Consider the following 24,364-nt stretch of genomic DNA (forward strand, 5'->3'; position numbering starts at 1 on the left):
TAGTAGGCCTGGGCCGGGTTCGAACCCACCAGCCCTGGAGCATGTTGCCAGCGCCCTAACCACTGAGCACTGGCGATCCCAACACTGCCATCTAAACAAAACTTTGAATAGATCAATGAACAAAGTAATTTTAATTCTGCAACTAGCAATTATAAAAACCGGACCCTGACTCTGCCATTTATAAGTGTTATGATTATCCTACCCTGTTTTCTTATCTGCAACACTGGCACAATCTCTTCTTCCCCTTACAGCTATTAGAAGATATAAAATGGCTTACAGTAAGAGTGCCTGGCATAATATTTGACATATGGGAGGGATACAATAGCTGATAATGTTGTTTTTTAAAATTCTTAAGCACTTTTTAACATTTTTTTTTTTTTGACAGAGTCTCACTATGTCGCCCTTGGTAGAGTGCCGTGGCATCACAGCTCACAGCAACCTCGAACTCTTGGGTTTAAGCAATTCTCTTGCCTCAGCCTCCCAAGTAGCTGGGGCTATAGGCTCCCGCCACAACACATGCTAATTTTTTCTGTTTTTAGTAGAGATGGGGTCTCACTCAGGCTGTACAGGCGCCCACCACAACATCTGGCTATTTTGTTGTTGTTGTTGCAGTTGTCATTGTTGCTTGGCAGGCCTGGGCTGGGTTCAAACCAGCCAGCCTTGGTGTATGTGGCTGGCACCCTAGCCACTGAGCTACAGCACTGAGCCTCACTTTTTAACTTCTTAAGTACTCCAGTGCTGTCACTTGATTGCCACTTGTGATCTTCAACTGACCATTTGACCTTGCTCAATTTTGGTTTCTTCATAATCAATTAGAATAATGCCACAGCACTGGGGTGTACCATAGGATACTACAGAATGAATGACTGTTGAGGAGAAAAATGAAATAGGAATGGTCCATGCAACTTAAGAAGCCTACTTTTGTATAGGATAGAAGCTGTATCTAACACAAAAATGGATTATCATTTGGGGAGAAGAACTAGGTTACTGGTGACAAAGGCAGGAGGAGTATTTTTTCATTGTATACCTTTTGTTTGAGACTGGGTCTTGCTCTGTTGCCCAGGCCAGAGTGCAATGGCATCATTATAGCTCAGTGCAACCTCAAACTCGTCGCTTCAAGCAATCCTTCCATCTTGGCCTCCCAAAATACTAGGGTTACAGGCATAAGCCATTTCACCCGGCCCTGTATTTCCTTTTATATTCCTTTAGAATTTTAAACTATATAAAAACTATATGCATTCAAAAATGAATATAATTTTTTTTTTAATTCTACAGGTTATATCCAAAAAGAAATCTGGAAAGTAGCAAACATCTAAAAGGATAGAAAGAGTTAAAATTAGATTTTTTTTTAAGCACTTACCCATCTAAGCGAAGGTTCATAGCAGTGCTAATCCAAGCTTTGGGAATATAGCCTGAGAGGGAAACCATAAAAAGTTAATGGAATAAATCTTAATCATGGTTCACAAAATGTCAATGAAATAGCCACACAGACATCAAGCCCTCAGTTATGTTTAAGTAGTAAAGTGAAGGAAAAGAAAGTAACTTCTAAATGCTGGCAGTCCTTACTTGGAGTGGTTCCAATATATGCACATTTCAGTTAGTATCACTTAGTTAAGAAACACCATTCCTCCAACAACACACTTCAAATTTCAGTTACTGTGTTGCATTAACTATGAGCTATAACATACAGTACTTCTAACTTTTCTTTTTTTTTTTTTTTTGGCCGGGGCTGGGTCTGAACCTGCCACCTCCGGCATATGGGACCGGCGCCCTACCCCTTGAGCCACAAGCGCCGCCCAATACTTCTAACTTTTCAATACACAAATCAATACGTAGATAACAGACACATAACAGGTTGTATGTAGATAACCATGGGGTCTGTGACCAGCCCCATCACTTCTCTCCAAGTCTGTTGGTGACTGGTCACTCACACAGACAGCAAAGCGCATGCAGTTGTGTTGCCTCCTTATCTTTCATGACACTTTACAAAAATAAATAGCTGAAAGAGGAAACTAACCCGAAAAGATCAAAATGCAGCAAAGAAATGAAAAATGATAATGCTGGAAATGAAATTCAAGTTGAATATAAACTGAGTTAAAAAAGAGATGACCATCGAAATGTCGACACAGCCACTGTGTCACCCAAATGTACAACTCTAGGGGAACAGCCAGGCTGAGCTGACTGCAGTGGCATTATAATACATTACAATGAATGGTTTTGTTTTTGGTTTTTTGAAACAAGAGTCTCACTCTGCCACCCTGTAGAGTGCTATGGCATCATAGTTCACAGCAATCTCAAACTCTTGGACTTGAGCAATCCTCTTGCCTCAGCCTCCTTAGTAGCTGGAACTACAGGTACCTGCCACTATGCCCGACTAGCTTTTCTACTTTAAGTAGAGATGGGGTCTCACTCTTGCTCAGACTGGCCTTCAACTCTTGAGCTCAAGCAATCCGCCCACCTCAGCCTCCCAGAGTGCCAAGATTACAGGCATGAGCCACCATGCCTGGCCACTATGAACTGCTGACATTAGAATGACAAGTATAAGGGCTATGTAGAAAAAAGGATTATAATGGCAGCATCTGTGGCTCAAGTGGGTAGGGCGCCAGCCCCATATACCGAGGGTGGCGAGTTCAAGCCCGGCCCCAGCCAAACTGCAACAACAACAAAAAAAATAGCCGGGCATTATGGCGGGCACCTGTAGTCCCAGCTACTCGGGAGGCTGAGGCAAGAGAATCGCCTAAGCCCAGGAGTTGGAGGTTGCTGTGAGCTGTGTGAGGCCACGGCACTCTACAGAGGGCAATAGAGTGAGACTCTGTCTCTACAAAAAAAAAAAAAAGAAGAAGAAGAAGAAAGAAAAAAAAGGATTATATAAACTACAAGTGACAAAAGTAAACTATTCACAATGAGAACTTATGTAAAATCACATCCAAAGAAGAAAAGTAGGATCAGAAAGAGCCTGCAGTTATTTTTCAATGTTGGATTTTGTTTAAATTATAATGTGTTGCTAATGAGATTAATGTTTTCAACTTGAACTGCTCATTATACTAAATAATACACTCCATTTTTGTGATTAAAATTCATGTTAATAAATACTACAGGGTTCCTTTGCCAAAAGAATATTTCTTTTTTTTTTAAGAGACCAACAGAATATTTCTATTGTATTAATAGCATCATTACAACTTATAAAAAAGAGTATGCTATTTCTAGATGGAGTAATAACCAAGTGATGTATATATTTTTTCCTTTTTAAATACATTTATTGTAGTGAAAAAACATAAAAGTTACCATCTTAACCATCTTTAAGTGTATATAGTACAGCAGTGTCAACTATACACACATTGTTGTGCAACAGAGCTCTACAACTTTCCATCTTGCAAAACTGAAACTCTATACCCGTTGAATAATTCCTCCTCTTTCCCCCATCTCCACAGCCCCTGGCAACCACAACTCTACTCTCTGTAAGAGTTTGATTATTTTAGACACCTCATACATGTATAAGTGGAACCATGAAGTATTTGTCTTTTTGTGACTGGGCTATTTCCATTAGCGTAGTATCCCTGGGGTTTCTTCACGTTATAGCACATGGTAAGATTTCCTCTTTTTTAAGGATGAATATTTCCCTCTATGTATATACCACATTAACAATATTTTCCCTCAACTAAATAAATTATCTTTAACAATTTAAACAATGAATCAATTGGGCTAATCACATACCTGTACCTGTAGGAAATAAACAAAATAATCAAGAATGACCTGGTATCTAACATCTCCTGAGCTATGAGCTAATACATCACTATATCAAAAAACAGAAATTCTTACCAAGAAAATAATACACAATGCAGAAATTTCTAATCAGGAACAGTGATTCCACACAACTATGTTTAACTAGTAAGGGCAGAGATCTCCTAAAGCGCAAGAACTTGTATTGCTGTGGAAAAACAAAGCAGAATCAAATGATACATTCCACATCATTCTAAAGCAGGCACTTAACTGTAACAACTAATATAACAAAGCACAATTATTGTGCAAGAAGACAAATATTCCAGAGGCAAAAAAGAAAATCAGCTATTATTTCTAATTACCAAATATTTAATACTTATATTATACAAATATTTCACTGATATAAGATCAGAAATAAGAAAATGAATAGCATCAATGTATACTTGATATTAAGGACTATCAAGGTGGAGAAGGTACAAAAAACATAATAATAATAATAATAATAGCAGCTAACATTCTCTGGGTGTTTACCAGGCAGCAGGCCCACTCTAAGCACCTACATGCATTAATACATTTAAACTTCGTAAGAACCCTATGAAGGAAGTTCTATTATTCTCCCCCTCTTACAAATGAGGAAACCAAGAAACAGAGAAGTTAAATAACTTAACCAATGTGACAAGTTAGCAAAAGCTCTGAAGTACAATACAGGCAGAGATTCAGAGCCTGCATCTTAACGATAATGTACACTGCCTTTACACTAATATTTTTAAATGCTCTTTGCAGAAAAATGGGAGATAGTGAAAAAGACACTAGCCTAGGAATTGAATCAGGAGGGATGAATTCTAGTGATTCCTTTCTGTATACCCCTGAGCAAGTCATCTCTCCTCTCTTATCTAATTATCTGCAAAACAAGAAGGCTGAACCAGCTAAACAGATCCTCAGTGGATTTCTGCCAATTCTAAAGATGTAAGAGAGAGGAATCAAATAAGAGAAAAATAGCAATTTCTTGAAAAAATGGTATTTCCTCTGAAACAAGGATTATCTGCTGCTCTCTCCTTCCCATTCTCTACCCTCAAAACACCAGTAAAGAAAACATGGTATGGGGCGGTGCCTGTGGCTCAAAGGAGTAGGGCGCCGGCCCCATATGCCGGAGGTGGCGGGTTCAAACCCAGCCCTGGCCAAAAACTGCAAAATAAAAAAATCAAAAAAGAAAACATGATAAATTACTGGAAAGAATCTAAGGAAACCTAATTGAACAGAGATCTCCTAAAGCACAAGAACTTGTATTGCTGTGGAAAAACAAAGCAGAATCAAATGACACATTCCACATCATTCTAAAGCAGGCACTTCCCGGAGTCCCAGCTACCTGGGAGGCTGAGGCAAGAGAATTGCCTAAGCCCAGGAGTTAGAGGTTGCTGTGAGCTGTGATGCCACAACACTCTACTGAGGGTGATAAAGTGAGACTCTGTCTCTTAAAAAAAAAAAAAAGATGAACTTCCAAATTGTGGTCATCTTTTGTGCTTATATTAGGACTTATCCTTCTTGAAGGAATTTCAGAAGCTGAAGAACTACAAAGAATTATAGTATTAGAAAGTTAGAGCCTCATACCGTGTGTACAGATGCCTACAGTATCCTTTAAAAAGCAGCCCATACATTAACACCACAGCTCTCATCTCAACCATTACTCACGAGGGTACAAAGAAGGTAGGGAAGCAGGTGGACATTTCAGTAGATGTGCCAAGAATACCTAATTTCCCTTTCTCTAGCTCCTATGCTGAAGTGCCTTTTTTTTTTTTTTTTTTGAGATAGATCTCAAGCTGTTGCCCTGGGTAGAGTACCATGGCATCACAGCTCACAGCAACCTCAGACTCTTGGGCTTACGCAATTCTCTTGCCTCAGCCTCCCAAGTAGCTGGGACTTCATGTGCACGCCACAATGCCCAGCTATTTTTTGAATGTAGCTGTCATTGTTGTTTGGCAGACCGGGGCTGGATTCGAACCTGTTAGCTCCGGTGTATGTGGCTGGCGCCCTAGCCACTGAGCTACAGGCACCAAGCCTGAAGTGCTTTTCAATTCCCTGTGGGATTTCTGCTGTGATTTGCTATGAGCTACCCCTTGTTACTATCTGCCAGGCGCTATGCGAAGTGCTCTATAAATCTCATGTAAAACTTTCAACAGTCTTGCTGGCATACAGTTTGTCAAGCTCTTTCTTGTTCATTTCCTTGTGCCCTATGTCACACTAACATTCTGCTTTCCCCTATCAGTCTGTCATTAAGAATTTGATGTGAGTAATTTGGCCAGGCATAGTGGCACATGCCTGTAATCCCAGCAGTTTGGTAGGCAAAGATGGGAAGATCAAATGGGAAGATCACAGGAATTTGAGATCAGCCTGGGCAACAGGGTGAGAACCGTATCTCTACAAAAAAAAAAAAAAAATTAACAGGGCATGGTGGCATGCACCTGAAGCTCCAGTTACTTGGAAGGCTGAAACAGGAGGATGGCTTGAGACCAGGAGTTTCAGGTCACAATAAGCTTTGGTAGTGCCACTGCACTCCACCCTATGCAACAGAACAAGAATTCTGTCTCTACAGAAAAAAAAAAGAATTTGTCAAGGGAAATGGAACTGGTTTGGGCAGTGTAAAGAATAAAAACTCAGACTAATGGCAAATTGGTTAAAATTAGGAGATTTTTTGTAAGACCTAATTTTTTATAGGTTACATGAAAAAAGTAGTTATTGAATAATATGAATAATATAAAACTGCTTATGTAATTTTATTTAAAGAAATTAGAAAAAATTTGGTATTAAAATTTTACAAATTTGATGTTACATGATGGAAACAATACTCAACTATTAGACTGCTTTTGGATTCATTTTGTTGCACATCTGTGATGTTAAATAGTCACTCTCAACAGAGGTCCACAGAGGTCCAGCAAGGTATTTTGGGGTATTCCATTTTTCTCTAACATTTTCTTTTCTTTATTATGTTCTTAATTATGTTTGGATCAAAGATGATTTATTATAGATATTTCCATATATAAGATTTTGGAGTTTTTCTCCTTGTGAAATTTTGAGGTAGCGAAGTTGACATCCTGCTTTTAATTCATCTTAACAAGATATGAAGAAGTTCTAAACAGGACTTTTTTTTCATACACTCACAGTTGCAGGGAGGTAAGGGCCAGATCCTTTTCAGTAGGCACCACCTCCCTGCAGTGCATGTATTTTCATCAGCTTGTTCTCATTGATGTAACAGGCATATGAAAACTCTAGTTAATCATATATTATACACTCATGACATAGCATTTATTTACACATCCTCCCTCCCCACCAAACTGGATCCTAGTGGGAAAGGATTAGTTCTAGTATTTTTGCTTCAGTGCCCAGCCTCCAGCCTCAGAAATAGTGGAAACAGGCAGAGGAGAGCACTGATGTGTCAGTGAGACATCTCAAACAATCCTTCTCTCCTACCAGAGGAGGCAGCTCTGAGTTCCACGAACAACTCCTACCAGCTAAGATTTTTTGAAATTTATACCAGCGTACTATCTACTCAAACAACCATTTGAAACTGTTTTATTTATATACATTTTGCCTTGTTCTAAAAAGGATGTGAGACAGTAGTTGACATATTCTAAAATTATTTGCACATCCCCGAGCTCATGGGGTTCTTAAGTTTAAAAAAAAGCTGGCAATGGCACACAGTACTTTGCATGTTATCCTTATCCTTCCCGAACCACACCAGCAAGTGCTACCACCCAGCAGGGAGGACAAGAGTGAAACAAAGAAGTATTCTGAGAAAGTAGTTACAACTCTCAAAACTACACTAAAGTCTCATGAAGACAAAGCTCTTCTCTCTAAACGGCATTTTGAGGATCTCAGTCCTAAGTTTTGCTGATCGAATCTTGAATTAATCAGATGAAAACCCTTACATATAAGCACACACCAAGGCAATTTTAACTCTGCCAAATTCTGGCATAAGGTAATGCTCAAATGTTATCTTACCTGTATGATGGGAAATGGAAGGTAGTTCATGTTATTAACAAAATACAGGAGGCTATAGCTATAGCCCATAAATGCTCCAGCCAGTAGGAAAAAAAGATGATATTCATTTAAGCAGTTTTGTGCAGCAGGGCTATCTACGCTGAAGGGAAAAATTAGGTATTAATTCAATAGTCAGGGACATATACCACTAAGTTCAATATTTACAGAAAGCAAAGCTCTGACTTAATCACTTAAGAAGTGTGCTAAAGTCTAACAAGACAGCTCATTTGGGTAAGTGTGACAGCTCATTTGGGTAAGTGTGCACAATATTAACAAAATCCTTTTCCCTGAAGCATGAGAATCTGATCTTTACTTATCTCTAGCTCTGTTCCACTGGAAATCTGACACAGATGAGATTACTATTTTGCTATTATTTAGCAAATAATGTAATATTATTACATTATTACTATAATAGCAAACAATGTTGCTTCAAAGTTGGTAAACTGGGCAGCGCCTGTGGCTCAGTGGGTAGGGCACCGGCCCCATATACTGAGGGTGGCAGGTTCAAACCCGGCCCTGGCCAAACTGCAACAAAAAAAATAGCTGGGTGTTGTGGCCGGCGCCTGTAGCCCTAGCCACTAGGGAGGCTGAAGCAAGAGAATCGCCTAAGCCCAAGAGCTGGAGGTTGCTGTGAACTGCAATGCCACAGCACTCTACCGAGGGCAATAAAGTGAGACTCTGTCTCTAAAAATAAATAAATAAATAAATAAATAATTTGGTAAAGTGCATATGGACTGAGAGGAACTGTATATACCTGACAGAGATGCCATAACCGTGGGCTTCTCTCTTATAACTGGGTGTTCTCTCGTGCTTATGAAGTTGCTATAATAGATACTGAGATACTGGATCCTGCGGAACACAAGGCCTTTAAACCAGGGAACCTTATATGACTGATGTTGATCTCTTCTCCTTATACGTGAGTTGTACCACAAGAAAGAAGATAACTTCTGGATGGCTGTAGGGCCTATCACCAATTTTGACCACTTTGAGGACTCTTAAAGAATTCCTGATGCTTCCCAGGTGACGAGCTATGGCTGTAAGCTCTGAGTAGTTAAATCCCAGAGGATCCGTTGGTGGATGCTGCCAGAAACCACTACCCCATCACTTTTGTCTTACGTTATCTTTTAATTGTAAGCAAAAGATCTTATCTATTCGGTGAACATCAGCTTTTAAACTCTATATAATCTATCAAATATCTGGGGCTGTACAGAGCCAACAAATAACTCAGTAGAAGTAAGTTTTCATAAATGAGTACAGGTTGTGGGCCTGCCCCACCATCTTAACTCCATGAGAGGTGACACCTTAAATTATAAGATGATAAAAAGAGATTAGTTTTGGCTTGGTGGCGGTAGTTCAGTGAGTAGGGCGCTGGCCACATATACCAAAGCTGGCAGGTTGGAGCCCAGCCTGGGCCTGATAAACAACAATGACAACTGCAACCAAAAAATAGCTAGGTGGTGGGTGGCGCCTGCGGCTCAGTGAGTAGGGCGCCGGCCCCATATGCCGAGGGTGGCGGGTTCAAACCCAGCCCCGGCCAAACTGCAACAAAAAAAAAAAAAAATAGCCAGGCGTTGTGGCGGACGCCTGTAGTCCCAGCTGCTCGGGAGGCTGAGGCAAGAGAATTGCGTAAGCCCGAGAGTTAGAGGTTGCTGTGAGCCGTGTGACGCCACAGCACTCTACCTGAGGGCGGTACAGTGAGACTCTGTCTCTACAAAAAAAAAAAAAAAAAATAGCTAGGTGGTGTGGCGGGCATGGTGTGGTGGACTACTCAGGAGGCTGAGGCAAAAGAATCGCTTAAGCCCAAGAATTTGAGGTTGTTGTGAGCTGTGATGCCACAGCACTCTACCAGGGGAGACACAGTGAGACTCTGTCTCAAAAAAAGAAAAAAAGAAAAGCAAGAGATTAATTTTGCCAAAGACTCTGTGAAATCATCAGTAAATGCATGTATTAACAGTTACTAATTGCTTTAACAACATGGCTTACTGCGGCCTTCTGCTCCCTGGAACTTCACTGCCACCTCCACTAAGGAGAGAGGTATAAAAAGATTCAACTCATTAAAAAAAGAAAGAAAAAACCTCATCCAAGGTAAGCAGGTGAAATTTCTTTATGCACGGTAGTCCTGTATTCACAGACATCCTTTATAATTTACTGTTCATAAACAGGACAGTTTTCCCTAAAGAAAATTTAATGCATCAGGGGGAAAAAACTGATCTTTCCTATCAGTAGCTTGTATAATAGTAGCTAGGTGCCAAAAAGAAATTAAGTATTCAGTAGTAACCAGGTAACCCTATTTTAAAATTAGTGGAAACTTAAATGGGGAACTTAAAAGTCACTCCGGTACTCTTTAAGAGATGAGGTCTTGCTAGGCTACCGAGGGTGGAGTCCAGTGGCTATTCATAGGCACGGTCATTACACAATACAGCCTCCAATTCCTGGGCTGCAGGGATCTTCCCAGCTCAGCCTCCTATTTAGCTGGGACTACAGGCACACACCGCTGTACCTGGCTCCCAGTAATCTTTTTTGATTTTTAAAGTCAGAATATAGATTTGAAATATTTATCAGTGCTATGTGTTCAAGACTACATGAGTTTCAAAATTATAAAAGCGTTCTACAGAAGAATGTAGTTATAATTATTTAAAAATGTCCTTCATTCTTTCCGTATTACCCTTCCTTCAAACTCCAACCTAAACGTCACCTCCTCCAAGAATATGTGTGGCTCCTCCCTGCTTTCTGAACTGCCATGGTTTAGTTGTTCTTTTTTTTGGAGACAGAATATTACTTTGTCCCCCTCCGTAGAGTGCTGTAGCATCACAGCTCACAGCAACCTCCAACTCTTGGGCTCAAGTGATTCTCTTGCCTCAGTTTCCGAAGTAGCCGGGACTACAGGCATCTACCACAACGTGCAGCTATTTTTACAGATGAGGTCTCGCTCTTGCTCAGGCTGCTCTCGAACCTGTGAATTCAGGGCAATCCACCCTCCTCGGCCTCCCAGAGTGCTAGGATTACGCCACCACGCCCAGCCTGTTCCCATGGGTTTTATCTGCTCATCTCACTTTCTTCTTCCTATTACATCCCATCCGTGTTGTCGTTTCCCTATTGTCCTCTACTCTCAGTGAGCTACCGTCTGTGTCTGTGTCACTCTCATGAGCCCAGCAGCACCTAGCATAGCACCTTCACATAATAAATGGTGTTTAAAAATTGCTGAATTCAACAAACATAACATCAAAAACATTTGGTGTACGTAAAAAAAGCACCTTTTGCAGAAACACAGAATGTAAAGCATTTCCATAAAGTATTCCATGACCTATATAGGTTAACTTTGGCTTAGTAACTAAACAAGTTTTTTAGAAAAAAAAAATACATACTTAAATATACATATGTAATATTACCTCTCAGTACCAGTGCAGGGAACCACAAGAAAACCGTACTGGCCCTTGGTTATCACTGCGGCACACCAAGCAATCACCATTCCCAGGGCGGCATGAATGAACGAGTGCATGAGTTGCTGAGGATGAATGATCTTCCCTATCAGTGCTAGTCGGGAGCAGGGAATGCAAGGCACAACTGCGAAGAAAACACAGGACAGTAGCTCTACAACCTGCAGCACGTGAAAGGAGAGGATCTACACTATTCCCTCTCACCCTTACTCAAATACACCAAAGGCAAGAAGAAACCCAGTCAAAGCAAAATATAGGATTCCTATGTATGGAGAATTTATGGGCGACCTTTGGAACACTCTGTACAGTATAGAAAAATTCTAACCTAAAAAATTTCAGGAAAGAATGAATAAAAAGAGATGCATACACAAAAAAGGCCAAAGAATCTGGTGCACTGAAATCTAAAGCTAGCATGATTAACATATTTTCATTTCTTTTTAATTAAAATGTCCTTGCAGCTTAAATAGTGCCTGCCCTGACACTCTCCCAAGTGCCATGAAAGACTAATGATTATCTATCAAAAGATAGCTCCTGCCATCCATCTAGCAAGTTATCTTTATTTTAGCATTTGAAACTGTCAAAATGCACATATGTAATCTATCTGTGAAAAATAAACCACAAAACAGGTAAACACTGACAATACTGGATACTAAGATAAATGCTTGTATGGGGATTTTTTTTTGTTGTTAGGACAGAGTCTCACTTTATGGCCCTCGGTAGAGTGCCGTGGCCTCACACAGCTCACAGCAACCTCCAACTCCTGGGCTTAAGCGATTCTCTTGCCTCAGCCTCCTGAGTAGCAGGGGCTACAGGCGCCTGCCACAACGCCCGGCTCTTTTTTGATTGCAGTTTGGCCGGGGCCGGGTTTGAACCCGCCACCCTCGGTATATGGGGCTAGCTATAAGTCCTGAAAAGAGCTTCAGAAGAAAAAGGGACTCACTAGGAAAGCAAAAGGATATGTATTATAACATCCAAAATTGGGGTTTGAAATTTTAAATCATATTTTACAAGGAAATACCAAAGAGCTAAAAAGGAGAATGACAAGTGTCAGAAAAGCTTCTTATATATTAAGGACAGACTCAAGGAATCTAAAAAAGCAGGAAGAATAAGAAGAGAAACAAAGAAAAATAAAAAGCTTTGGAATCTAGCAGGTAATTCTCCCAAGGGAAAACAGTATTTTTTTTTTTTTTTGGAAAATTACAGGGCGGTGCCTGTGGCTCAGTGAGCAGGGCACCGGCTCTCTATACCGAGGGTGGCGGGTTCAAACCCAGCCCCTGCCAAACTGCAACCAAAAAAATAGCCGGGCGTTGTGGCGTGCGCCTGTAGTCCCAGCTGCTCGGGAGGCTGAGGCAAGAAAATCGCGTAAGCCCAAGAGCTAGAGGTTGCTGTGAGTCCTGTGACGTCATGGCACTCTACCGAGGGCGGTAAAGTGAGACTCTGTCTCTACAAAAAAAAAAAAAAAAGAAAATTATAGACTATATTTGAAAATGAACTTAGAAATCACCTGGCCTTCCCAATAAAGGAAATTATTCTTATAATACATCTGTTAAATCACAGCTTTAATACCAGCTATGAACTATTAAAAGATATAAATATTTTTATTGTAGTAAAATGTACGATAACATTTACCATACCATTTTTAAGTGTATAATTCTGTGGCATAAGTACATTCACATTATTGTGCAACCACACCACCATCTATCTCCCAAACTTTTCTCTCTTCCCCAACTGCAACTCTACCTATTAAATAACAATTCCCCATTTTCCACTCCCCTCAGCTCCTGGTAATCACCATTGTACTTTCTGTCTTATGAATGTGATTACTCTAGGTACCTCATGTAAGAGGAATCACATAATATTTGTCCTAAAAGATCTAAATCTATTTAAAAAAACAGAAAAATTAGCATCCGAATAAATTTTAAGGTAGTATATTCAAAGCACATGATTCTATATACATTTTCAAACTTTTGACACAAAATACAGTATGTTACACACATTTGTGTATAAAATGCATTGATCTGCCCTTAAATAAATTCAGATATTTCTAAGATGGTTAACATTTGAAAACTCACCTGTATAGAACTCCACATTGACAACACTTATTATTATTGTTACCACTGACAGCAGTAGGAGGTAAAAGACCACATAGGAGCTGCACAGATCATTGAAAGAATCTAAAGAGAAAGATGAGAGAGACGAGACATGATCAGTGAAGGGTATTCAGTCATACAGTTATGTTCAGCATACTGCAATGTAAAAATGGTTTACACCAACGCTATAATTTTTTTTTTTTTTTTTTTGTAGAGACAGAGTCTCACTTTATGGCCCTTGGTAGAGTGCCGTGGCCTCACACAGCTCACAGCAACCTCCAACTCCTGGGCTTAAGCGATTCTCCTGCCTCAGCCTCCCGAGTAGCTGGGACTACAGGCGCCCGCCACAATGCCCGGCTATTTTTTGGCCGGGGCCGGGTTTGAACCCGTCACCCTCGGTATATGGGGCCGGCACCCTACCGACTGAGCCACAGGCACCGCCCCAACGCTATAATTTTTAAAGTTATCTTTTCTTCAAGAATATAATTGTACACTGCTGACAGGTTCAATGGGATATCAACTCAAGAACTACAGTGTGAGCTTGGACCTGGCTTTGGGTACCTTAAAATTAAGAGTTTCTCTTAAATGACCCAGTTCACATCAGACAAAATACTACCATAAGCAAATATTCCATCATGTGGAAGGACCATATTTAGTAATATACCAACAAACTTTCTTTTTAAAATGTAAGCAGTATTTTTCAGATGTTTTCTTGGCATATGTAATTAGCTCCTATAGCTAAAGTCAAAGTAACATTTTTGGAAATAGCATAATTCACAAGTCATCCAAATAAGCTGAACTGAAAAACAAAAAATTATGACGTCCCTGTGAAATACTACCACATTCACATTTTAGAGTAGTTCAACAATTAATATTCCATCTCACAGTTTAAAACATGTACATGTTAAAAGTAATTAAAAACAAACAAGAGAGGGCAGCGCCTGTGGCTCAGTGAGTAGGGCGCCGGCCCCATATGCCGAGGGTGGCGGGTTCAGACCCAGCCCCTGCCAAACTGCAACAGAAAAATAGCCAGGCGTTGTGGCGTTCGCCTGTAGTCCCAGCTGCTCGGGAGGCTAAGGCAAGAGAATTGCGTAAGCCAAGAGTTAGAGGTTGCTGTGAGCCGTGTGACGCCACGGCACTCTATTGAGAGCGATACAGTGAGACTCTGTCTCTACCAAAAAAAAAAAAAAAAAAAGAAAACAAACAAGAGAAATCAAAATAATAAGATATTTGCTGAACAAAGACTTAATAATAAAACCAATTATTTTTTAAAAGCATAGTTCATTGACCAAAATTAATGAAGAATATTAAGCATCCACAATTAAACCCAAGCATTATACTGAGCCAAAAGAATGAAAAAAATGATTCATGGGACCAAATGTAAGAAAAAGAGTACAATTTCCCTGATAAGACTTTGTGAGGTCAGATGCAGTGGCTCAGGCCTGTAATTACAGGATTTCAGGAGGCTGAGGTGGGTAGGTTCCTTGAGTTCAGGAGTTTGAGAACAGCCTGAGCAACACAGTAAGACCCCATTTCTAACCAAAATGACAAGTAACATCTGAAGAGAAAAATAGCACATATCAAATCCAATCTGGAGATAAAGTGTTATTAAAACTAAAAGAGCCTCCCCTAGCCATGAAATCATGAAGTTTTTATACCTAGTACCAACTATGAACAACTGGTAATAGCTCTAGAATCCAACACTGAGTATTCTGAGATTATAATTAGATAACCATGATCAATGAATGATACAGATGCAGGCAAGGTGGCTAAAGAAATACAGTAAGTACTTGCTTCCCTGCACTGGCTAGCTTCTGACTTAATTTCATTTGACCTACGCGATCCATCCAAGAAGTGATGGACATAAACCAACCAAAAATTAAATATGACTTAAATTTTTAGCAGCAATATCTCCAAAAGCCATAGGTAAAGAATCTCCTTGGGCTCAGTGCCTGTAGCACAGTGGTTACTGCCTCAGCCACATACACTGAGGATGGTGGGTTCACACCCGGCCCAGGTCAGCTAAACAACTGCAACCAAAAACAAACAGACAAAAAAATAGCCGGGGGTTGAGGTGGGCGAATATAATCCCAGTTACTTGGGAAGCTAAGGCAAGAGAATCACTTAAGCCCAAGAGTTTCGGGTTGGTGTGATGCCACAGCACTCTACCGAGGGTGACATAGTGAGACTGTGTCTCAAAAAAAAAAATAATAATAATAATAATCTCCTTGGCTGGACACTTATTGTCCAGAGGTTAGGGCACCAGCCACATGCTCTGGGGCTGGTGGGTTCGAACCGGGCCCAGGCCTGCCAAACTAAAAACAAAAAAGAATCTAACTTTTTGTTCTTGTTCAGAAGGAGAAAAAAGGTGTTCAAGAGTATTTGTGTAGCGAGGTGCAGTGGCCTGCACCTATAATACCAACTACTTGGGAGGCTGAGGCAGGAAGATTGCCTGAGCCCCAGAGTTGAAGGCTGCAATGAGCTAGGACTTTTGCCTACGCACTAAAAAGCCTGGACAACCAAGTAAAATCCTGTCTTTAAAAAAAAAAAAAATTTGCGGCGCCTGTGGCTCAAGGAGTAGGGCGCCGGTCCCATATGCCGGAGGTGGCGGGTTCAAACCCAGCCCCAGCCAAAAACCACACACACACAAAAAAAATTTGTGCTTCTTAGCCTTTTGCACTTTAAAACTTATTTTTAGGTAACATTTATTTCTAGTGTGCCACAGTGAGAAAAATACAGGCTTAGAAGTCAGAGACCAATGTTCAAATCCTAGATTATTTAACCTGAATAACCTTAGTTTCTTCATTTATAAAGTAGAAATAACACCTCTTTATTACACAGAGTTACAGAGGTAATAAACACAAGGTGCTTAGCATGGTGTCTAGCAAAAGTAAATGGACAATATGGTCAGTTATTACAAATCACCATTAAACAAGTTATATTTTAACGAATTTAGTAATTTTTGATTTTATTTTATTTTAATTATTTATTTATTTTTTTTTTTTTTGGAGACAAGATCTTGCTCTGTTACCCAGGCTGGAGAACAGAGGCATGGTCAGAGCTCACTGCAGACTCAGACTCCTGGCCTCAAACAGTGTTCCTGACTCTGCCTCCAGAGTAGCTGGGACTATAGGCACCTGTCACCACACCTGGCTAATTTTTTATTTCCGAGGGCCAGAACGGTCTCAAATTCCTAGGCTCAAACCATCCACCCACCGCAGCCTCCCAAAGTAGTGGGATTACAGCTATGAACCACCACCACTGGCCTGTTTTATGTTATGAAAGGAATGCCTTAAAATTATCTCAAAGTGTATGTTTTGATGTATCAATACGAGCAGTAATTAAAAATAAATTTTTTAAAGAATAATGCAATTTTTATGTTGAGAAGTCAGTCCTATAAATTTGTTTTCCCCAAATTGAATATCACTTACCTGACAGCCACTGTATAGGATGAAATAAATCAATGCTGCTGAAAATTATAAATACTGTGGTACAGATGGGTAGAAGCACCACTGACCAAACAATACTTGCCACTATCCTCCAGCCCAAAACCTATAATTAAACAAACAAAACCTCATAGTCATGAAGTTAGTAAAATTACTTCAGTTATGCAAATGCTTTATTTTCATAAAGGATGTTAATCACTAATATTTATAGCCAGATCATAGTACACAACTCAAACAGTTACTACTATTAATAACACACATACCACTATAGAATCTGGTAATATCAATGAACTGATGCTTGCATTAGTCCAGAGTTAGGTACAACATCTAATATTATACTTAAGAAACCAAGGATGTGAGACTGCCTTATTTAGTTTTATAAATATGCTTTACAGCAACTATTACTTATCCCCCTAGGTTTAACCAACACTTATATTAATATCTAAAGGCTGGCCTGTAATCCCAGCACTTTGGGAGGCCAAAGAGAGGATTACTTGAGGCCAAGAGGATGAGACCAGCCTAGGCAACATAGCAATACCCTGTCTCTACTAAAAATAAAAAATAAAAAATTAGCCAAGTGTGGTGGCACAGAGGCCTGTAATCCTAGCTACTAGGGAGGCTGAGGTGAGAAGATCCCTTGGGCACAATTCTAGGTTTCAGCCTGAACAATATAGTGAAAACTTGTCTCAAAAATAATAAAAGAGTGTATACAGTTTATGGGAACCAACCGTATATTAATTGTATTTACAATTATTAGATATTTGCTCCTTACTGGGCAACTAATATACTGTAGCACTGCCTTCATGTCTGAACCCTCAGTATCTACCTATAATTAGGAGGCAAAATACAAAGAAATACTGAAGGATTTTAAGTACTGACATTTACGTTCTAGAAGGTAAAACATGTTTGTGTTTACTTAAGTGGTAAGAAACTGCATCAGAAGGGACTAGAACCAGATAGGAGGCACAGCAGTTAGGAAGCAGTCCATTGCCAGCAGAAACTAAAGCCCAAGCCAGATTATAGTCAATGTTTAAACGAGACGGCAATGGCAATGCAAAAGGAAAAAGGAACTGCAGCCACATTTCTGAGATACAACCTACAGACTTCGTGACTGACAATATAGGTGGTAAAGAACAGCAAAGAGTTGAGGACCCAAAAGTTCTTAGTTGGGATATACAGTGGCAGTACGCTGGAGTAGAAGTACCATTCCAAAAGGAATCTTACTGCCCTCTCTCTCTTCCCGCCACAGAAAGGATGCGGTACCGTTAACTCAACAACTCCAAGGACGTACTGTCCCCTCAGCTCAGTCCCACAGTGCACATCTACCTCTAACTTACAAAGAATACCTGCACTGCCTGCCTGGTCCCCAACCTGTGCTAAAGCCACGCCACATTCTTTCCAGTTTCTGGACATTCCTTCCTACTTCTTATCGCACGGAATCAAGTTACTTATTTTGCACCTATTTATTTTGCACCATCAATGCATAAAATTCCTCCCCACTCCCCGCCCGTTTTTATTCAGGCCATCCCTGTCTCTCCGACCGGCTTCAACTCGGGGCTCTTCTCCCACCCCGTAAGCAGCTTTCACTCAGGACGCCCCCATCCACCAAGCAGTCCCCCAAGCGGTGTCCTCGCCACGCGCTCTCCCCACGCTACCCCCGGGCCGGCACCCCCCGCCCCGCCCGCAGAGCGCACGCGCCGTCAGAGCCCGTCCGCCCAGCCCGACCCCGGCAGCGCGCGCCACAGTGCGCGCCTCACTCACGCTCCACAGTATGTCCCGCGACCTGCCGGCGCAGGGCCCACACGGAGCCGTGGCCATGGAGATGGCGGCCCCTACTCCGAGGAGTGCGGGAGACGGTGCGCCCGCCCGCCGTTCAAAGGGAGGAAGGCCCCAAGAGGACCCTGTTGGGGCTGCCTTAAACGCTGCCTGAGCGAAGCTCGGCCCAGGCCCCAGCTCATCCCTTCGAGACTGCGTCTGGACTAGCTCAGCGGGCCAGAACTGCCCCGCAGACAGGCCCCCCCTAGGGGGCTGTGACCCCAGAAACCGCCTTCTAGAGTCAAAGTGGTCTTTTGAAAGCCGGGCCCAGCAGGGCGCCGGACGCAGGGGCCGGCGCTGCATGCTGGGAACTGTAGTCTCCTCGGCCCTCTGGGAAACGGAGGAGGAGCGTTGCATTCTGGGACCCGAGTTCTAAAGTGCAGCATGCTGGGAGTGGTAGTCTTTTGTGAAGCCAAAGCTACCCACGGTATGGATGAATTTGAATTCTGCGGTTAGAGCTGACAAAGTGATTTACTTTGTCAGTCGCCTGGAAGTGAAATCAAAGGATTTTGTGGCTTTCCCCAACAATAGGTAACTTCGTAATTTTCCTGAAATAAAAAATCTCTTTAGAGATGCATTTGATTTCATGTGATGTGGTGTCTAATTCCATCTCTGCCATTTGCTAAGTGGAATGAATACCTTGACCTTCTCTGATCCTCCAGTTCTTCATCCTGGAGATGTTGTGAGGGTGTAAATAACATGCTATACAAATAGTGATTATCATTGACTTCCTGCCAGTAAGTAAAAAGGCTTTTCATGAACCCAAGTCTCACCTAATGAAATCTCTGATTGCTTCATACTTAAGGGAGATCCCTGGATACATACTGCTAACACCTTTTTATACTCAATGACATGCCATGGTCAACTTCACTACTCTAGAAAATAGAAAGAGACTTGTTGATTTACTGACTTACTGACTTTGAAGAAAGTCATAGAATAGAAAAATTGAGATCACACATACTGCTCTGTAAAGTTTGCTAATAATGGCTTCCTGAGTTGCTTTAAGATTATAGCATATTCATGTCCAAAACCATGTTAATATCAATCATGTCTGCAGCACTGCAGGACATTGGGGGAATACAACCGGTAGATCAAGTCTCTGCTGAGAAGAAACCTTGTGGAGGAGAAGATTATGAAGAATCAGTGGAGAAAAGTAATAAAAAAATCAGTTCATAAACACATCTCAGGCTACCTGAAATCACAGAAACTTGTTTTCCTGTGGTAGAGACTACTAGTAGTCTATCTCAGTATCAATTCTCCTCTCCTGTCCTAGTAATAGAACCCCCACATTTTAACTAGGCACAGTTAACATTTGTCAGCCTCCCTTTCGGCTAAGGGTGGCCAAGTGACTGAGTTCAGCTTTTCAGAAGCCCCCTGAAAAGAAAACTAGTACATAGCATTTGCCTTTTCTTTTCTTTTCTTTGTTTTGTTTTTTGTTTTTAGAGACAGAGTCTCACTCTATCGCCCTTGGTAGAGTGCCATGGCGTCACAGCTCACAGCAACCTCCAACTCCTGGGCTTAAGCCATTCTCTTGCCTCAGCCTCCGGAGTAGCTGGGACTACAGGCGCCCGCCACAACGCCTGGCTATTTTTTGTTGCAGTTTGGCCAGGGCCGGGTTCGAACCTACCATCCTTGGTATATGAGGCCGGCGCCCTACCCAGTGAGCCACAGGCGTCGCCTGACATTTGCTTTTTCTTGATCACTTCCTCCATTCAGCTTCCTGGATTTTGGTTATGTTGACTGGAGCTCTAGCACCATATTGGACCACAGGAAGAGGGTCACACTACAGCAAAGTGAAATACTGAGCTTAAACATGATTATTAGATCAACATACCAGTTCATCACCTGCCTTTACCTCAGATGAGAAAATCACTTATTGTTTAAGCCACTTCTGTTTTTATTCTATACAAATAGTATCACTGACTGATACTTAATATTGTACCTACTACAATCTTAAATTATCTCGTGTAAGTATTTTTTTTACTTATTATTGTCCAACATGCTTCACAAGAGTAGGGACTTTGTCTTATTTGTCATTGTTTCCAAAATGCAAATCACACTTCAGCAGAAACTTTGTGGCCAGAAAAACAATGCCCATTCCATAAGTATACAGTCAATGAATATTTGGTTAATGAGGCTCGGCGCCTGTAGCACAGTGGTTATGGCACCCACATGCACCCAGGCTGGCGTTTCAAACCTGGCCCAGGCCAGCTAAACAACAACTGCAACCACAACAACAACAAAAATAGCCGGGTGGTGTGGCAGGTGCAGGCTGGAGGCAAGAGAATCACTTAAGCCCAAGAGTTTGAGGTTGCTGTGAGCTGTGACACCATGGCTGTCTATCGAGGACAACATAGTGAGACTCTATCTAAAAAAAAAAAAAAAATTTGGTTAATGACCAAAATAATGAATAAATGGAAGAAATTAACTGTATCAAACAGTATCTATTCAGGACATCTTTTGATATCTAAACCAAAGAGGGATTTAATGCAGGGAATTGATAAAAAGGTGTTGGAGGACTGAAAGAGCATAGGAAAAAAAGAAAAAGGTTGTGGTCGCAAATGAGAGAAAGGATTTACTGGCCAAATATCAGGAAACTACTACTTCTTCTGCATCAGAGCCCATGAGATAACATTCAAATCTGAGCTGCTGACGGTGGCGACCCTGCTGCCGTTAGAACTGCATCAGTGCTTTGAGCAGGAACTGAGGAGCTAGTACTCTATGGCTGTTGAAACCACCGCAAGTGCCCACAACTAGTTGCTCTCTGAGCCTTAGTTTCCTTATCAAAAATAAAACCATTGCAACATGATGTAGTGCGATTTTGCTTGTAAATTATCTGGTACACTATGGAAGGATTATAGGCTTTCAAGTGAGAAACACAGGTATAAAAATCTGTTCTGTCACTTACTAGCTAAAGGGCCTTTGGAAAGTCACTTCATCCAACTAAGTATATGTAAAAGCACATAAAGTGTTTTAAATTTATTTTTTGCTAAGTATATGTAAAGGCATTAAAAAACATCTTTATAGACAAAAAAAGCATTTCAGAAAGACATGTACTAAATAGATGAAAGCTACAACCTAATTCTTCAAGTGGAATAAAATGAATTAGGAAACTATATGAAAGAACAATATCAATTAGTATTAGAAAATGCAGAAATTATGTGATAGAACTCAATTAAAATCAAAAGAATTAGTATTAAAACAGATGTTGAACTGAAGGAAAGAACTCAAGAAGAAAGAAATAACAGTAACGCCATAAAGGAAGATCAGTTTCTATCAAAAAGGGAATAAATAAAAAGAAAATTTAAAGTGACAAATAGAGAAAATAAGCAAAGAACGCCTAATACATGAATAATGGGAGTCTATAAAGACTGTAAACTAGTATTTTCCAACCATTTTTATCTCAAGGCACACTTGAATCTATAAATTCTCACAGCACACTTAAATTGTGTTTATGAAAAAAAGAATTAAAAAAAATATATACTTACTATGCTTTGAACTTCTTTTGAAAATGATGTTTAAAATTTTTTGCACCACACCTAAGATCCTCCCAAGGCATACCAGTGTGCTACAGCACACCAGTTGAAAATCACTTCTCTAGACTCTTGTTTTAAACCATCATTCTTTTTCCCAGCAACATATAGGGATTTATATGTGGGAATTACTTTTTATTTGTTTTCAAATTGCCCTAACATTTTAAATGAGCCATAATTTTCCTAAAGTTTTCATTTCAAAACCTTCACTTTTATAGTCTTTAATATTTTATAGCCTGAAAAAATATAAAGAGTGATGGTGGCAAATAACCCTTCCTCCTCCTGATCTATAATCTGTTTAGTTTCAAAGTCAGTCCTTCCAAGAAAGAAGGCTGCTAACTCTTGACAAAATGTAACTAGCCATTTACAAAGGAAAAATAAAAGATATTTATTTTGAAAGACAGCTCCTTGGACATCCAGCATCTCCTGTGCAGCACTATTTTTTTGATGAGTCATAATGACTCAAGCAAAAAATAAATTTAAAACACATAGATGATATTTCCCTGTGGGGCAAGGAGAACATAGATCCCAGGATAAATCTGAGCCATTATTATTATTTCTTTTTTGAGACAGAGTCTCAAGCTGTCACCCTGGGTAGAGTGCTGTGACTTCACAGCTCAAAGCAACCTCAAACTCTTAGGCTTAAGTGATTCTCTTGCCTCAGCCTCCCAAGTAGCTGGGACTACAGGTGCCCACCACTACACCTGGCTATTTTTTGTTGTTGTTGCAATTGTCCTTGTTGTTTTAGCTGTCCCAGGCTGGGTTCGAACCCACCAGCTTCGGTGTATGTGGCCGGCGCCCTACCCACTAAGCTATGGGTGCCACTTGAGCCATTATTATTTTTATTATCATCATCATTATTATTTTGAACCAAACTCTTAAAACTTAGGGAAGAATTTTTTTTTTTTTTTTTTTTTGCAGTTTTTGGCTGGGGCTGGGTTTGAACCCACCGCCTCCAGCATATGCGGCTGGTGCCCTACTCCATTGAGCCACAGGCGCCACCCTGGACTTGGGGAAGAATTTGAAATGTTCAGCAAATCGAAAAGAAGGTTCAGGCTCCTTCCTTTGCTGACCCCTCTCGGAAGCAAGGCTGTGCTCCTTGCGGACTGTTTGGTGGAGCTGTCCTCTGCTGCCTGCTTCTTAGGGGTCAGAGAAAACATCAATAAAGAGAATAAAGAGAAATGGAGATCCAGGGGGGAAACCCATGTAGTACAGCAAAGTGTGTAACCCAGGCTTCGAAAATATTTTTTTCTCTTTTTAAACACAGGTCAGACTGTTTACGGAGACTGCCTTAACCTTCTCTGCCAGTGACACAGAGGTGGTAAAATGAAATCTGTGGGTAAAAGTAAGGCTCCATTGCCAAGTAGGTGAGGAAGATGCAGGGTAAAAGGCTTTTCACAGGAATACCTAAGTGCCTGTGAAGCAACAGGTAAAGGCTTGGCAGCCAGACAAATGCAGATTTGAATCCTAGCTCCCTGTTTAATAGCGGGTGAGCTTGAGCAAGTAACTCAACCTCTTAGAGCCTTGGTTTCCTCAATCTTAAAAAGGAGGATTAAAGTGTACACTGTTCTTTATTTCTATCAACCTGTCCAAATTGAGGCTCTTTACTCACCTTTCAAGTAACGTGATAGTTGTTAAAACTCTTCTCTGAGTCCATCTCTCTGCCACCTGGGCACACGATAGAACTGCATTTCATGGCTCCCTTTGAAGTTACGTACAGCTGTGTGACAGCTCCAGCCAGTGAAATGTGTCATTTTAAGTTGGAATTTAACTGCCATTGTGAGACCCTCTATAGCTCTCTTTTCCTGTGGCCCAGTGACCAAAATTATTTGTGATGGTAGTTGCTCCGTTGCCCTTGGGTGTTTGGGTGACTACAATGAAGAGAGTCTCCTGCCGATCTGTGAGGACCTTGTATTATACATACAAGCAGGAAACAGAACTGTTGTTTCAAGCCGCTGGTATTTGGGAGTTGTTATTTTCAAATATGATACCAATGGTAAGCAAAGAAATGCAGTTACCCAAAGAGGACTTGAAAAGATCTTGAAGGAGTTAAGTTCCGTATATCACCTTATTAATTCGTCCCACCATCCTTTACCAAGCACTGAGTATGGGCCAGGCCCTGCAGGGTATACACGGAGCATAGTCCTTGATGTCAGGAGCTTCCTGTCCAGGACACAAAACCCCACCTTCGACATGCACTCTCTTCAACCATACCTTCAACCAATACATCTGGTAGAACTGGTTTTATTAGTTTTTAGTTTACGAGTTGTTTTTGGAAAATGGATGAA

General features: G+C 40.9%; 1 protein-coding gene across 3 annotated transcripts in view; it reads right to left on the bottom strand.

Annotated features, from left to right (window-relative positions):
* Window positions 1–18,817, bottom strand: part of NDC1 (NDC1 transmembrane nucleoporin) — a 55,145-nt gene extending 36,328 nt beyond the window's left edge. Inside the window, exons 1-7 of one of the 3 annotated variants that reach the window (XM_053575224.1) lie at window positions 18,490–18,817; window positions 16,714–16,834; window positions 13,265–13,366; window positions 11,145–11,319; window positions 7,717–7,855; window positions 3,820–3,928; window positions 1,361–1,412 (exon numbers count right to left, since the gene is read on the bottom strand). In XM_053575224.1, the coding sequence (XP_053431199.1) occupies window positions 1,361–1,412; window positions 3,820–3,928; window positions 7,717–7,855; window positions 11,145–11,319; window positions 13,265–13,366; window positions 16,714–16,834; window positions 18,490–18,546 (755 nt within the window). In that variant the 5' untranslated portion in view covers window positions 18,547–18,817. Of the gene's footprint in view, window positions 1–1,360; window positions 1,413–3,819; window positions 3,929–7,716; window positions 7,856–11,144; window positions 11,320–13,264; window positions 13,367–16,713; window positions 16,835–18,074; window positions 18,081–18,297; window positions 18,317–18,489 lie in introns of those variants that run through there. The other 2 variants (XM_053575226.1, XM_053575225.1) reach the window with 2 other exon arrangements.
* Between the last annotated feature and the right edge of the window lie 5,547 nt (window positions 18,818–24,364).

Source organism: Nycticebus coucang, chromosome 22, assembly GCF_027406575.1.
Source record: "Nycticebus coucang isolate mNycCou1 chromosome 22, mNycCou1.pri, whole genome shotgun sequence".
Classification (NCBI taxonomy): Eukaryota; Metazoa; Chordata; class Mammalia; order Primates; family Lorisidae; genus Nycticebus; species Nycticebus coucang.